At 39.5% G+C, this 17,730-nt stretch overlaps 1 protein-coding gene across 2 annotated transcripts; it reads right to left on the reverse strand.

Annotated features, from left to right (window-relative positions):
- Window positions 1-1,341: 1,341 nt before the first annotated feature.
- Window positions 1,342-11,229, reverse strand: fsta (follistatin a). 2 transcript variants are annotated; one of them, XM_028805619.2, is made up of 6 exons: window positions 10,866-11,229; window positions 8,642-8,833; window positions 6,800-7,018; window positions 6,286-6,510; window positions 3,829-4,059; window positions 1,342-2,592 (listed from the first exon to the last, which is right to left on the reverse strand). In XM_028805619.2, exons 1-6 carry the CDS (start codon window positions 10,957-10,959, stop codon window positions 2,504-2,506), a joined length of 1,050 nt encoding a protein of 349 aa, XP_028661452.1. In that variant the 5' UTR covers window positions 10,960-11,229; the 3' UTR covers window positions 1,342-2,503. The 2 variants fall into 2 exon arrangements, with proteins under 2 accessions (XP_028661452.1, XP_028661453.1); XM_028805620.2 differs by having other exon boundaries at window positions 1,342-2,783.
- Window positions 11,230-17,730: the final 6,501 nt, after the last annotated feature.

Consider the following 17,730-nt stretch of genomic DNA (forward strand, 5'->3'; position numbering starts at 1 on the left):
GTGAAACATTTAATGAATTGAATGAATCCTTACCCAAATATCCAATTCAAGCTTCTAAATGACTAAAACCAAAACCATAAGCAAGAACTGCGAGGCTTAAAAAAGCTCCAGATGAGAAGCCAATTCATTCCATCTGTCCATTTTCTTGATCCATTTTTTAAAGACATGTTTTCCAGGAATTAAGGCACTGGGCAGAAAATAACCATGGATAGGGAAAAATTCAGCTCATCATAGGGCATACACATCTACACACACACACACACACACACACACTCTCTTAAACATGTATACCAAGTCAAATGAAAGTCTTCAGTCAACTTAACATGTTCATCTCCCTCTTTGTGAAATACATGGTGGAACATCTGTGCACCCAAATCCCTTGAGACATGAGAGGAATGTGCAAACTCCGTAAAGATGCTGGAAATCAAACCCAAGTGTCCGAAGCTGTGAGAAGGACTTGCACTACTGCGCCATCTGGAATCAACACATCTGAGATAATGAATTAATTCAGTCTTGTCAATATCCGTGTCTAATTCAATTAATGGTATTCGTGGTGAAAGCCTTTGGGTATAAAGATGTTTGTGTAAAAAAAAAGCAAGTATACAAATGATGAACCTGGGTGTGAAGCCAGGAATTGATTTTTGGGGGGAATGCGAAAGTACAACAATCATAATGTCATCTATTGGACTGGCATAAAATATTGCGGGCGGGGGGGTGTATGTCGGAGGTAGTCCAAAAAGTATATAAGTGGAAAGATTGTAGGAGAGCGGCCTCTTCACATGCATCTACATATGACACAGCCTGTCTCGTGCAGCAGTCCACTGGACACGTGTTAGAACATACTGTGGGGCAAGAAGGTTCCCACAAAACTAGGCAGACTGAGGTACAGTAAAGACATATGCCTTTCATAAAATGGTCCCCACCAAGCTAATTTAATACCAGGGTGAGATACATTCACGTAATCCAACATTGCTAATAAGATCTCCACCAAACTAATTTCATGTCAAATGGGTCACTGCCATGTTATCCATTTTTGGCAGGGAGGTTCCTGTCATGTTAGTTTAACTGCAGACTGAGATACAACCACTAGGCCATCCACCATTGCAAGAAACGTTCTTTCCAAACAAAACTGATAAGAAAGACTATCCGCCTTTGTCACGATGGTTTCCCTTTACCTGATTTCAAAGGTTCATCATTCCTACAGCATTCATTATTCATAAGTGGGACAACTCTAGAATCAACGATGTTCAGTTCACTTAAGGCTAAGACGAGTCTGGCAATTACAAACATTATTATCTAGCATGAGACAAACAGTGAGATATAATGTGGAAAAAAAAGCCATTAAGGAAAATTCCAAGTTTTATTGATTCACTCATTATGTCTGTACAAATACTATTATAACTTTTTATATACATTTGACATTTACATAAAAAAATACAAAACTATATATTTATAACTGAATTTGTATTTAACTTGTCATGTTTGAAAATAAAAACAAACTGCATTATCATTAACAACATAAAACTGCATTTTTGCAAAACAACAAATGACAACATTTTCATAAAGTATGATATAGTCTTAGTTGACACTGTTAACTGTTTCTCGATTATTTCATGAACCTTGCAAGAGGAATATGGCACAGTACATTTGAATCTGCAAAACAAAAGAAAGGAGAACAGCGCACATGGTCGATTCAGAACTGAAAAGTAAAATCTTCTTCAGAATCAGGAAGCAAGTGATGCACACACTCACACACACACACACACACGAGATGGCACGAGGTGAGCAGATCTAGCCTTTCCCCACATGCGATGGATATTTTTAAAAGTGGGAAATCTGCTCAGATTGCAGCGACTGAGAGTTGAAACTCAACGTGAGTACTCCGCCATTAGTTGCAGTCAAAAATAACTTTGCTTTCAGACAAAAAAAAAGTCTTTTCTTTGATCGTCACAATGTGCTGCACCATACACTTCTGCAGAACGATTAGTATAACTCCTTTGGTCAGTAATGGTGACTCCTCGGTTGTAAACAATACCTGAAGCATTTATGTACAGTAATGCATAACAGACTTCCAATAAATAAATGTGCAGACTAACATGCGGAGTTGTGAGAAATTAAAGGTCTGTGATATTGAGAGAAACAAACAAAAAAATAAAGCAATAAGCAGATTTATACAGCTCCAGGAATGCAATTTACAGCTTGCAGAAGAATTATACTTTACATGGTATCTTAGTACCTCATAATAAATAACACTGCTCTTTGGACGTATATATTTCTTCAAAATAGAAAAGAAAGGGAAAAAAAAAATACAAAAAAAAAACAAGGTATATAATTAGCCAGATATTTTAAATGTATAAATTAAGAAACACATCACAGTATAAATAAACCTCTAGCAGACTCAACTATACGTATACTTTTTTCTTTTTAAATAAATAAGTATACACTTATTTACAGTATGGACACGGTTCCTTGCCCTAAAGGCTGTTCCAACAGTGATGGCGGTTTACCAGTCCAGTAACGGAGATATATGGAAAGTAGTCATGTAGTCCTGGTCTTCATCTTCTTCTTCGTCTTCCTCATCTTCAGTAATGGCTATATGGGGAACACACGGGAGCTGTTGCATAAATAAGGATTACATGCACCGTAGAAGCTCACTGCATGTTTTCAAAGCCCTCTGTACAGCCACACTATAGCCTTGTGTGTTTATGTGACTTGGCAGTTACTGGTGCTCTGTGGCATCTGCTTGTTATGCAATAAGATTTACATAATCTAGGAAGTCATAACTGCAGAGAGAGAGAGAGAAAGATCTGAAGGTTCAATGGCTCAGGCCTTTTTTGGCAGATTCCTGAAAGCAGATAAGAAAGTGCTCTTGTGTCCTAGTCTTCCTTCCTTTGCAGAACATGTTTGTAAACTATAAGCTACAGGGCTCAATGGTGACCCTATGCTGACCACTTCACTGTCACTGCCACTGAGGCATTCCTTGATGAGGGATGGCACAGGTTAATGGATTTCACGAAGAAACGTTACAAGTATAAAAAAGAAAAAACTACATCAAAGAGTCAAAAAGCAAAGAAAAAAAAATGAAACAATTGACAGAAGTGTAGTCCCTCAGAATTCACATTGTCAGTGTGATATCATAACATTAATCACAAACATGGAAAATACAACACAGACTCTCTTAATACTTATTGTTTTAGTAGGAAAATAAAAGGCATTATGCGACACGCCCGTGCTCCCAATACTGATCTTGCAAACTGTAAAAAAAAGCAGCTCCTTGCATTCATAGTATTGTGAATGCTCACATTTTTTTTTTTTGCTTAGTTGTGCATTTCAAAGCAGAAATTAGCATCAGCTCAATGCAAAATGATTGATTACAGCCATCAGCACGATAATACATGATTGAAATAGATAACCATGAATGTTATAGTATTTACAATCTGGAAGAGTGGCCAAAAGGTGGAATGTGTACTTTATCAACAATACTACATATTAAGAAGTGTTTGTTCTTTTATTGTTTTTAAGGTAACCTGCTGCTTCCAGGTTACTGAGATGATCACAGACATGTCAAGAACTCAGAAGAAGCCCAGATTGCTCTAACTGCAAAGTTAGTCTTCACATATCCTTGTTAGTTATATGGAGGAAATTAGTAACCCAACAGCTCCCAAGGTAGAGTCTTCACTTCTACTTAGTTTTGCAGGAAATGCATAATTAATAAAGCCAGCACAAGGTGACATGCAAGAATTCCCATTCCCAGTCCTTTTACTTCCTTAATCTGAAAAGGACCGCTGAAAGAACATGGAAGTGCCTTTCATCACATGATTTACTTACAGTTGCAAGATCCCGAATGCTTAACTTCCAGGAGCACGCCCAAGGAACACGCTGCTTGTTTCATGGCGCACTCGCTTGGGTATGTGGTGTTATCGCTGGCGCAGACCGCGTCATCGGATCGACTTTCCGGACAAACTTCATCACAGAGAGCACAGCGGCCTCTGCTCATCCTCGCATCCCACAGGCACTTCTTCCCGGGGCTGCACTGGATATCCTCGCAGGATTTAGCTTCTGTAAAATAGAAAAACAGTCATTTAGCTCCTGAACACTGCCTCACATTGCCATTATGTGTTAAGCCTAATAACATAGACTGAGAACATATTTACTATTTACAAATGTGTAGAAATGCTTTCTTTTCATAAACAAATTCTTTGCACCGTAAATAGTAATATAAACTAATACATGTTCTGCTGCAGGAAAAATGATGTCTTGTTCCTTCCTTACAATTAAACTAATTATGGGACAAGCTTGTACTTTTCATGGTAGACAAAAAATTGTCTATATCCTGCTGACTAATCTTACAATCACAAAGGCTAAGCACACAGCGTAAGGTGTACAATGAAGTATGGCTCCTCCGTTCCAATGCTATACGTCAGGTAACTCCTGGTAAATACGACCAACCTGCACTACTCATAGATCGAGATTTTCTCTCAGTGTGCCAGAATTAGTGAAGGAGTTGAGACACGTTGCTCAGTTCTTAGGTCCCTCCACTTTCACAGGACACTCCACACTGTCTGCTGCCTCTGCTCTCCAGGTAAAATCTTCTCTTTTACTATTTTAAAAGCCCAGCTGAAGAGTTATGCTTTCTCCTAACATACTTGAGCTCCTTCAGATGTTAGCTGGCCAATTTTCTTCTCGTCAATACTCTTTCTGCATCTTTGACATTTTTTTTGACTAAATAAGCACTACAACAAAAACCTGGAATCAATCTGCATGACATCACACTGCTTTTAGACTTCTTGGTCTCTGTAGCTACAGTAAAGCTTTACACAATAAAAATTGTGTGACAGATAAATGATTTCTGTGTTCATTAAAACAAATATAAAAATGTTTAACCAGGACATGGAAGTCTAAAACAAGTTCAGCTATACTTTGAATAAACCTTTAAGTAAAAATGTTTAACCCCACCGTGCTTCTCAGTAAGCGAGACCAGACAGAAAGTCTTTGTACCCAAATATTAAATTTCCACAAATTGTGCACTGCACCTGAAATGTCAGTAAATTTATGATAGGCCAGTCTGCATGTGCATGATGAAATCTGGCAGATGTGCCTGAGCAGCACGAGAAGGCAGTGGTTGTCACTGCTGTCTCATGGAGGCATCCTATTGGCTTTGAATACTGCACCTGGTCACCATTTTTGTGGAGACTATACATTTTTGGCATGGTTGTGTGTGTGTGTGTGTGTGTGTGTGTGTGTGTGTGTAGGGGTATGAGCATTCTCCAAGATCACCAATATTCTTCCCATCTGCCAAAGATGTGTGTGCTAGGTAGATTGGTGATTCTAAACTGGTCCTACATAGGGGTTTGAGTGGGCCCAGTGATTAACTGCTTTCCATCCTGGAATGGTTCCCACCTTGTGCATGATGTTGCCATCATAGGCTTTAGTCCTTGAATTAGATTAAGCAGGCTAAAGAATATAAAGCTAAGTGAAATGATCTTTCTGAATTTGGTAGTGCTTCATATATGTTGCTGTACCTTGCATCACAGATAATCAAAAAAAACCCATAGTGTTGGTGATAGTGATTTTGTTCAGGTAATAATCTCATAAAAAACAGAGAGACATATGTCAATGTTCTGTCATGGTTCTTAACCTATTTGTAGGAGAACAAGACAGAGACTCTCAAGTGATCTGGAACAAGGTTATGGGTAATGTGATGACATCAGAAGGCCAAAATCCAGGCATGTCAACTAATGCAGTGCAAAAAGGCGAGATGGAAACTCATATTCTAAGGAACTGTAACCCAAGAAACTGATAGACAGATAGATAAATAGAAACCCCACATTTTCCAGCCCACTTGGTATAAAAGGTGACATTTTATTTTGGACCTAACTGCAGTACTGAACACTTGAGAGAGCAAGACAGAAAAGGTGCGTCCCTGAAAGAGCATTGATTCAAGGGAATTGTCCCTAACAAACAGTGCTGCTTTTGTTGCAGTTTTCCCTTTTTTCTGTTGGAATTTAAAGGGGTTTTACCCAGTTGGCACCCCAAGCATTTGGCTTTTGCCCTACCTCATCATTTGTCCCACTACAATAGATAGATAGATAGATAGATAGATAGATAGATAGATAGATAGATAGATAGATAGATAGATCACTATTAGAGCAACATGCAAAAAAAGATAATGCAAGTGAAAGTAAATAGCTGCTGTGTTATTTAATGTGCCAAATTATTTTTCAGTCTAAATGATACTACCGGTAGTTCTACGCAAATACCCAAATGATTGAATACAGTACTTACTTATACATTTTCCCTCATAGGCTACTCCTATGGATTTGCCTAGCAGACAGGTGGCTCTTCGCAAGTGACATGCACTTGCATAAATTATACCATCATTTCCACACAAGTACTGTTCAGGTAAGGTTGGCTCCGGGCAAATCCGATTGCATGTGACACAATAGGCATTGTTAGTTTGATCTACTACACAGGTAGAGCTTCCTGGACACAAAACATCTCGACAAGTCTCTGGAAAGAAAAACAGAAACAGTGTCAGCAGTCATGCATTTTTAAGGTGCACGCTCCAATATTATCCCTTCCCTTTACTAACATGTCTCACCAGGCAAATGTCTTCTGCTTATATTTTCTATATGTTTTGCATCGCTGGAACATGCAATGTTGATTTTAACTATTTTTACATGCACAAAACCCCAAGGCAATACAAACAAAAAAAAGAACTTGCCATAACAAACAAAAACAAAGTATTCTGTTCTTTACTGAGAAAAATATTCAACATTGTGGTCAAACAAAAACCTACTTTTGCATTTGCCCTGGTACTGCACTTCAAGGTCTGGGTGTCCTTTACATCTGGCCTTCAGCAATGCACACTCATCTTTGTAGGTTTTGCCATCAGACCCACACACCGGTCCTTTCCATGTCACATTTGAGCAATCAGGAGCACACACACAACGTGGCTTGTTTTTCTTGTTCATCTTGCACCTTTTACCAGGACCACAGTCCACATTGTCACATGTTTCTACAAAACCAAAGAAAATGTAGTTTTACAGTTTTTCATTTCGTTAAACGTATGTGGTCATAAGAGACCACTCTTTAAAAACCTGGCAACATGCTTCTAATACCAGACTCAGCCAAATGCTGCATTTCTCCATTCACTTAAAAGCTGTTTCATATTTGTCACTTGTGTTTTTATCAAGAATTTTTGTATGAATACAGATTGAGAGAATAAGTATGACTTATACATTTCAAAAACTTATAGATAGATAGATAGATAGATAGATAGATAGATAGATAGATAGATAGATAGATAGATAGATAGATAGATAGATAGATAGATAGATAGATAGATAGATAGATAGATAGATAGATAGATAGGAAAGGTGCTTAACAATAGATAGAATGAGCAGACGTCTGAAACAAATCTGAAACTAACACATATACCCTATTTTTCTATCTTGCGCCCTGTAACAACCGTAGATTTGGAAGACTCTTTAATCCAAGGTAATTTACAAGACCAGAGCATATTACAGATTACATTGCTTCTGTAATGGTTTTTTTACATTTAAAGCACAGGCAGATTATACAAAGAGCTCAAGATCATACAGTGAGGCAGAGGCCAAGACTACATTGGCAAACAGGACCTAATCCACCAAGCCACAGGGCAGCCTGCCTTTTGTTGCCCATAGGCCTGACCATACTGCACGTTTACTGTTGCCACATGCTCCATCTTTCTCACTGGAGAGGAAGTTGTCTCGAGTCCAAAATAACCTTTTTTTCCATAATTTTCATTGGGATCCATGCACATTAACAGACAAAAATCATCAGGCACACTCCATGTTTGCAAAGCCCAGTAACAGCACTGAGATCTGAGCTCAAGTCAAATATGAAATGGTTTACAATAATGTGTCCAACGTCGAATATATAATATTATCCTTTTAACCAACTAGATGCTTTAAAAACATAGCTCGTAGTATTCTGGATCAAACATATGTACAGAATGCATTTCCAAATCCAAGAATGAGAGAATACTTTGTTACAGATCGCTACATTGAATTGTCCATTTTCTTCTGAAAAGAACTTTCTCCTTTCCTGGAGGAACACTTAATTAATTTCCTCACAGATTTTAATCCGTCACTTTGCCGAATTTCAACATCCTGGGCATCATTCAAAGAGAAGCCTCCTTTTTTTTATTATTCCAGGAGTTTTATCATGAATGTCACACCTTTCACGTGAACAACTTGTGTGTGACAACAAAGAGCTTACAGTAGGTGTGTCACACACCGATACACAAATTGTTATTATTATTATTTAGTTTTAATTTGGAAATACTTAGCCCGTTCTGCATTAAGATACTTTTGGGCACTTCTTCCTACAGGGACTGTGGTGGGAGGGGAGGCATCCCTGTCAACACTCGGCAAGTACCTGCCGGTTAGGAAATCCCTTATTTATATTGTGCGGCTTCAGTTCTCTGACTGTGTAGATTCTTTACAAATCCTGTAAAATACAGTATCTGCCCCTCTCAGAGCACTAGCCTCTCCACGCAGTGTGTTTGTTTATTTCTCCCCTTCGCTTTCTCCCGTACGCCCCCCACATCACACACACTCGCTCGCGGTCCAAACAGATCTGCGCAGAAGTGGGCTACCTTTGCACGGCGCGCAGTTGGGAGCGCCACCATTGAAGATCATCCACCTGAACAGCGTACTGTTTGGCACGTCCTCTTCCGTCCACGACGTGCCAAGTCTGCCACTTTTACAGCATTCTTCTCTGCTCAAACCAGTCATATACAGGACTTGGCATCTTCCATTCTTGCCTTGTTGTAGCCAGCAGTTACCAGCTGCGAAGGGAAGAGAAAAAAAAAAATCAGGCTGTCGTATTAACGTCTGCCGTCAGTGACCCAGACACAACACGTGTGCCCAGTATTGGCTGCAGCTGGTTTGTTTACACTCCGTATTTTGTCTGATTTTTGTAACGTGATGCAACCGATTTAACACTTCCGCACCGACTGATCCAAATACGATTATCTATTTTCAGACGCCTCTGTAAATCTGTGGCAGGCAGGCAGGCAGGCAGCAGTGGTTCCCTCTTTCTATTCTTGCGAGCAACAAAAACAGCGAGACAGACACAGCGCGGCTGTACAGTCGGAACAAAATGGGAAACGTGAGGATGAAGACAGGCGGGCGCTTCTGACATCGATCAGCATCCAGAGGAAATTCAGGCGCCTGGTGCGTGGGAGTGGTTATTGTTTTTTGCTATGAATTAAATAGTCATTGAATACTCGCTGCTTTTCGATTGCAATAAAAGTAATCTTGCAGGAATATCGACTTGCTCAACTTATGAAAGGCTAGTTAAAAGGAGCGCTCTTGTCTAAAATAGCCGTCAGACAATTACTTAAAAAATCTTCTTACCTTGACATACAACTTAGACGTTTTGTAAAAAAAAAAAAAAAAAAAAAAAGAAAAGAAAAATGTATCCCGATAAGGTCAATAGTTTGCACGCACATTTACAGCTGGGGATGGGTGATACTGTACGCTTTGTGTTGTTGCATTCAATGACCTACTTGGACCGCTGTTCAAATTGTAACCAGCACCTAAAATCAACGATGATCCAAATGAAACAATCCGTTACTCCTCTTCAATGAACAATGTGACTTTTCAACCAGTTCGATACTAATAGATCAACCTCGAGCTCAGTGCCTCGTAAGCTCTCTAGGCTATGCATGCGAAAAGTGAATGGGGTGTCTGAACAGATACTGCAAGTAGAATCCAATAAGACCATCCCATGGAAAACTGGGCTAGGACTAAAAGAGGAGAAAATGGAATTCTAGGGCTGTCCGACATCCTGTCAGGAACGTAGTGCGGAGGACAGACAATCACGTGCTTTGCGTCTCTGTTATATTCATTTTATTAGACATGTCACGTTACGATTCGCCCAGAAAAGCCCAAGGCTGAGCAGCATTTACTCACTTGTGCATGCAGTGAATACGCCTAATCGCGCTAGAGTGCCTTCAGAGACACACGCAGCGACACTTCAATAAAACGGAGCACCTCAGTAGTGAACACAAATGACAAAAAAGAACTTATCGGCTCTGCCACAATACTCTCCACTTGTCTGAAATGAAATCGCACGTTTGAACAAAGATTTAAATCGGTTTAAATACATCGATCACGTTTCGAAAGAAAGCTATTTCCAGGTAATATAATGAAAAGATCGACCTATTTATGTTCCGTCTATTAACTGTTTCGGGATGTACTTTCTGTTAGAACATTTTATTAGCTAGTCCAAAATCTATCTATCTATCTATCTATCTATCTATCTATCTATCTATCTATCTATCTATCTATCTATCTATCTATCTATCTATCTATCTATCTATCTATTCACCGATGCAGGTGATATCTATATTTGTATCTAGTATACACAACATAAAATTGTGCTCAAAACTTTAACATTAACACCACACTTCACTAGTACTATAGGATTCTGTATGACATTGAAATGATTTAGAAGTAATCCTGTAAAGCACTTCTGAAAGGAAAATGCCCAGTAAGGTAATATTTTATATTGACAGCACAAGCCTTTTTATGCCTTTCAGACGACTTTAAAATAATCTTGAGGTAGACGACTTGTACTATGTTCTTGATTAATTGTATTTTCTTTATAAAAAATGTATACAGGTCAGTACTACTTTTAATATAGTAGACTGGAGATGGAACTTGCATTTCCCTCCCAAAAAAAAGGATCTTGCATTTTGCAAAATAAAAAATAAATAAATAAAAATAAAAAAGAACAAAAAAGAAATATAGAGTACATTCAAATTCAAGTTGTACCAGTAAGCAAAACTCTTGAATGCGACTTGTCTCACTTACCCTGCACTTTGTGATCTTCAATGAAATGACAGAGGCAGATAAATATTAAGAGCAAGCCCGGGTGGAGTTTGTCTTGTTTAAGCATCCTTTTCATGGCAAAGGCAAAGTGATCTCAGGATACAGAAAATCGAGGCAGTAGGAAACTAATCTGCTTACGATCGCTGTGTTGAATGAATGTCAGTCTGTGAATGCAGGCTCTCTTTTTAAATCTATAAGGGGTCTCTGGACGACTGTCTGTGGTGGGCGGTCTTCTAATCGGTGGGGGTGGGGAGAAAGATTAAAAAAAAGTTCTTTGAATCCTAATCAGGTGACATTTCCAGTCGAAACTTTCTCTGAAAATAATAACTATGTTCAGTGGGCACGGTCTCTGATGTATCCGTGCGTCTGTGGGTGCGCGCGCACGCGCGCGCGTGAGTGTCTGTGATTCATCGCGGGAAGAGATAGCACAATCAATTTCCTAAGAAAGCCGAAAATGTTACTATATTTATCTTGCTCTAGTAACTCGCAGACATAAAAGTGTCAACACACCTACACAAGGACGGAGAACGACCGCGTGAAAAGAAGACAGAAAGGGCACCCTAAGCAGATTTCCAAAGGAGAGTTGCAGAATGAATGAATATAAATCGCAAGCTGATTTTTCATTCATATCTGCGATCGGCCAACATATATAGATAAAGCAGACACATCGGATTTAAGACGTCTTCCCCTCAGGGAAACATTGCACCATCTTGCACTTAACCGTTTTGGTCGGAGGTTTCGTTGCCATTACGTTACTGGAAGCGCTCCCGCTTGGGTTTCGCGATTGCAACACCGAGAGCAGGCTTTATTATTTCATTATTCGGCAGGTTATTAAGAGCCGTCTGGCATATATTTACACAATGTAGGCGAGCCTCCATTCTTTACAACATACTTGGCAAAGTGTTATTACAATGAGTGGGCGACGCGTGTTTCAGGAAAAAAAAAGAGAGAGACGAGGAGCCTTGCGCTTGCTTAAACGGGTCAAACGTTATTTCTACAGGCTGCTTATCCACCTTTGGATTTGTGTGCGTGCAATACTGAAACAAAGTGAAAACGAATGACTTGACATTGGCAGGTCACTTAAATTTGTGGATTCTCCCAGCTGCAAATAACTCGGCGATAACAGATATTTTTCCACCAACTGTGGGAGATAGTGCTAATCTTTTAATAAAAGTGCTCTATTACAATGAGATCTGCCGGGCCAGATAATAATAGATCCTGGAACAGAGGCGCGCTAATATTAGAAGAGACAGTTGTTTGGGTTTCTCAGACGGGTCGCGCTCCTATTTTATCCGACCACCTTTTTCAAACTAGGAATCCACACGAGGTGTTACATTACAGGGGGATGGCGGGGATATGGAGAGGCCCTTAGCTTTTACATTTGGACGCAGAAAGATATTTCCCCATAACGAACTTACTCCGGACCACCCCCCCACCCCCTACCCCTCCACCTTCGCGCTCTCCTTTTTAATCTGAAGTCCACATGTGACCTTTTCAGCAGATCACACACGCCGAGACTCGCATCAGCCTACATCTCAACGCGTGGTGGCTTTAATTCATGTCTGGAATCCCCGTCTGAGCAGGAAAATGTAACCTGTGCCGCCCTCTACTGGCAGCCATCAAGAATAGCTTTTAAACCCCAAACAATACAAATATTTTTTGTACTCTATTTATGAAAAAAATCACATTTCATAGACAGTTTAAAAAGTGTTAGTTTCACAGATCAGCCTGATAACCGGCTTAACACCAGGTCTGTGTAACGACACTGAAACACTGAAGATATTTTTTATACACATATCTACCTAATTAGGTTGCTGTGAAGAGAAAAATTCTTTGCAATATTTAAAAAAAAATAATCAACAACCAAAGGACTCCCTAGCATTAAAGACCCCCAGATGCTAAATCCCCTAATTTGCGCTCTAAACAAGCGAACCCTTAGGATGCGGCACTCGCAGACGTGACTTGAAGTTGGCCTGAAAACGCACAATTGGTGAGTCTGCGAGCGCCAGTCTGATATCATTTTGTTAGATGGAGGCTGATGTCTGTCTCGGCGCTATTTTTTCAAACTGTGTCTGAGATTTTGTTTTGAAGAACACCCAGCACAGGCGATTCCAGTATAAAACACACATTTAAGGCTCCTTTTGGACAGTTTCTGAAGGTATTTAATGAATCTTCATTTTTTGGGAACATTGCCTTATAGAATTATTTTTTCACCGTTCAGTGCTGTTTGAAATCCCATCGTCGCCTTGCAGAAAGTGAGACGAGGTCGGCAGACATTTTTTAATCATCCTTAAGCTAACCTTATGAAAATGCCATAATATTTTATCACTGCAAATTATTCTCTAGCAGTAATAAAACCGCTCCACACGCTATATTTCAACCCTTAAAAAGTCAGTCATTAACTATTCTCATTTTAATGAATGTTTTTGATCCCCATTTTAAGTAACCAACTATATCAAACCATATTAGCATTATAAACCCATCAACCAACTCTTTGGTTTTGTATCTTATTTGAATCCAAGTAATTCTTTTGTGGAAGGAGGATAGTAACCTGTCCAATATTATTTAAAGCACGCAGGTAAGATTTTTTTAATCATGCTTAGCAAAATGGCTGGTTCAGTGAGATGCACTGCTCCTTCACAATGCTTGGACCCTGGTTTCACGCCTGGCTTGGTGGTGTGCACATTCCCTGCACATTTGTGAGCATTTTCTTGTGGAGGACATGTTGTTTACACTCTTAAAAATAAAAGTGCCAAGGTATTTCTTCAGAGCAATGCCTTAGGGGAACCATTTTTGGATCCCAATAGAGCCATCCACATGAAGGTCTCAGAAAGTACCTTCATTTATTTATATCTATAACAGGTCCCATAAATAGCCATGAATAGATGACAACAGATTTGTAAAATACCAATGGGGTCCTGAGTTTAAGGGACTCTTGCTGCATTCATTAACAGGCTCAGTTCAGCTTTACTTGATCCGACAGTATTACTCTACTACACATTAAAGATTTCTGCTTTGTCTACATATTCAGATCCTTTTCAAAGCCCAGAATTTCATAAGCACAGAAACCTTTTTCGGTATGAAATGGCTATTTGTCAGGCAGTGGATCTACAAGGAACCACACAACAAAGTGAAGAGCCATTTTAGAACCACCACTTTACTCCGTTAATGGATGGATGTTTGACTACTTAACATTGAAACTTGGTCTTTGTGTCACTGTGTCTTGAAATGTCAAAGAATTCCTTCAAGCAATGGTTCCCAACTGTGTGCCGGAAAAACAGGTATAAGAAAATGAGAGAATGTCTCAGAAAACCTTGACATAACATTTTGATGGTCCCCCCCCCCCCCCCCCCCCTTTTAATCCCATTCTGAAGTGAGGGAAGCCAGAGCCTATTCTGGAAGCACTGGATGTTAGGCAGGAAACAGTTTCACCTCGGACAGTTCATCACAGGGCCCACTCACATTGACGCAGGGTCAGTTTGCAACTTGACAAGCCATCTTTAGCCATTCATTCAACCACTTTCATCCTTGCTTAATCCATTTTGGGGTTAACAACAACAACAACATTTATTTATTTCTATAGCACATTTTCATACAAATGATGTAGCTCAAATTGCTTTACAGGATGAAGAAAGAGAAAAAAAAGACAAAATATATAAGAAAATTAAATAAGGGAATACTAATTAACATAGAATAAAAGTGAGGTCTGATGGCCGGGAGGACAGAAAAACTAAAAAATAAACTCCAGACGGCTGGAGAAAAAAAAAAAAACAAAATCTGCAGGGGTCCCAGGACACGAGACCGCCCAGCCCCCTCTAGGCATTCTACCTAACATAAATGACCTCAATCAGTCCTCATTGTATTCAGGGTTCACATGGAAGAACTTGATGATGACAGTCATGGGGACTTCTGGCCTTTAATCCATCAACGTAGGGATAGCACGGTGATTTGATCGGGTGGGGTTGGTGCAGATCGCCACCACAGAAAAGCAGATAAAGAACAGCAGAGAAAGTTGGGGTTTAGTATGGATTTTGGAGCCACCATGAATGATAATGATAATTAAATGCATATACATAATATCAGGATTAAACTAAAATGAAGCCATGAGAAAGCCATGCTAAAACAATGTGTTTTTAGCAGTTTTTAACATGCTCCACTGTATTAGCCTGGCGAATTCCTATTGGCAAGCTATTCCAGATTTTAGGTGCATAACAGCAGAAGGCCGCCTCACCACTTCTTTTAAGTTTAGCTCTTGGAATAATAAGCAGACACTCACTTAAAAATCTAAGGTTACGACTTGGAGTGTAAGGTGAAAGGCATTCTGAAATATAGGATGGAGCAGATTATTTAAGGCTTTGTAAACCATAAGCAGTATTATAAAGTCAATTCTAAATATCACAGGTAACCAGTGTAGTGACATCAAAACTGGAGAGATGTGCTTGGATTTTCTTTTCCGAGTTATGATTCTAACAGCTGCATTCTGCACTAGTTGCAATCGATTGATGTCTTTTTTGAGGAGTTCTGAGAGGATTGTGTTACAGTAATCTTGTCAACTGAAAACAAAAGCGTGAACTAATTTCTCAGCATCTTGCAATGATATAAGAGGTCTAACTTTTGCTATATTTCTTAAGTGAAAAAATGCTGCCCTAGTAATCTGATTAATATGTGATTTAAAATTCAGGTCAGAGTCAATAATTACCCCTAAATTCTTTACCTCCGTCTTGACTTTTAACCCTAATACAGGTAGATCAAGTTTATTTTTAATATCCTCATTATATCCATTTTTGCCAATCACTAAAATTTCTGTTTTCTCTTTATTTAGTTTGAGAAAATTACTACTCATCCATTCAGATGATGGAGTTGTACTCTACACCAAGAGCACAGGGTGTAATACTGGCAGCTGCCCCAGACAGGACTCCAGTCCATCACAGGACCCGCTCACATTCATTCAGGATCAGCATGGAATCGCCTAATAACCTAACAAGCACATTTTTAGAGATTCATTCCTCCACTCTCATCCCTGATAAATCCATTTTCAGGGTCATTTTTCTGGAACACACCCCAGGAGCACTGGGTATTAGTTTGGAAACAGCTCTAGACAGGGTGGTAGTCCATCACATGGCTCACTCACTTTCAGTGAAGGCCAGTTTGGAATCACCAAGCACATCTTTGATAAGGTGGGAGTAAAACTGAGGAATTTAGAGGAAAAAGTGCAAATTCCACATGGACTACAACCAAGAACTTGAACACAGGAAGCACTAAGTACTGTGTTACAGGGCTGCTCAGAGATCACAGCGAGGGAGCTGGTCTGCTACGTATGACACCCTGACTCAGAATGAAGTTGTGTGTAAAAGGAAGAGGGAGCACTCTTTGGAATTATGATAGGGAAAGCCAATCAGATGCAAGCAGGATGTGCAAGCAAGCAAACAGGAGGAGCTGGATTTGACCCCAGGATGCTGGATTTATAAGGCACCAGCACTAACAAATGTGCCAGCCTCCTCAGAACAGCCACACAGAATTCTTGCAAAATATACGCAAGTCTTTACTGCATGAAGCCAGTTCAGAAAAAGAATGATACTTTCAAGAATCCATCCATTTATCTTATCTTCTTCAATTAATTTTAGGGTTGTGAGCTTTTCTTGGCAGCTCTGGCACTAAGGCAGGACTGAACTGCAAATAGAGGTGCACATACTCACATTCACACAAAGCAGACCAATTTAGTGTCAGACATTTTTTTGGATTGAGTTGAAAACATGGGGACCTAAACAAGGCTTGCACAGACCAGGAAAATGTATGAACATCATATAGATAGCAACCAGGGTGGAATTTGAGTCCAGTTCCCTGGGGTTGTGAAGCAGTAGCACCTACCCCTGCCCTTACTATTATTAATAGAGTTTTGCTACACTGGGAGGATAACATTAAAAACATGTAAAATCAAGAGGAACTACAACTTAATCATGACCAAACCTGGGCAATGTAAAACCCAATGGATCCTTTTGGTCATCATTTATGTTTCCTGCATCTTTGATCCAACTCCTTTTCTTCCCTTCCATTTGTTTTATGGAGTCTGATGGGGAGGTGTATAGACAGCCTGCTTCTTATTATAAATTCATAATTCATCATAAGCTTTGAATGATATCTGGACTTGCCCATAAGTATGAGAAAAGAACATTTTTCTTAGTAATATGTGTTTGGGCTACTCTGGAATTTCTAATGGTTTTGCTTTGCTGAAATGCCATTGGGTGGGCAGTTCTGAGAGTCTGTCAAACAGATAGAAATACTTTGTCCACTCTTCAAATAGAATTGTGACACTGTCTGATGGATACTCTTTTAGGAAGAACACCATTACTTAGGAAGAACATCATTACTTAAAGGAACCAGAGGAATTAATGCATTGCAGGTAAAAGACAATAAAAGGTTAAAGAAACAGACCCTTTGTCTGCTAGCTAGTATATTTGTAATAATCTGTTGAAATAAAAAGAGCAGTTCATTGGTTAATGCTGCTGCCCCATGGCTGAGTCCAACTCCTCTGCTTTGTCTTTGTGCTTTTTTTCACCAGGTGCTCTGTTTTCCTCTCACCTCCCAAAGACGTGCATGTTATGTTAAACTAAACTGGAAACACAACTGCCGAAGAGGATCTGAAGTTCTGACTAGAGATGGACTGATTGATTGTTGACCACATAAGGACCAATAAAGGCCAACAAAGGCAGAAACAAAGAAACATGCACATCAGGTGTGAAACCTGAGATAATCTGAAGATCAATGGCACCTAGTTTTTGTTTTTAAATAAGAAAAAGGTCTTAAAGAAAACCAAAATGTGTAAAAAAGAATTCTTTACACCCACAAA

This window comes from Erpetoichthys calabaricus, chromosome 7, assembly GCF_900747795.2.
Source record: "Erpetoichthys calabaricus chromosome 7, fErpCal1.3, whole genome shotgun sequence".
Classification (NCBI taxonomy): domain Eukaryota; kingdom Metazoa; phylum Chordata; class Cladistia; order Polypteriformes; family Polypteridae; genus Erpetoichthys; species Erpetoichthys calabaricus.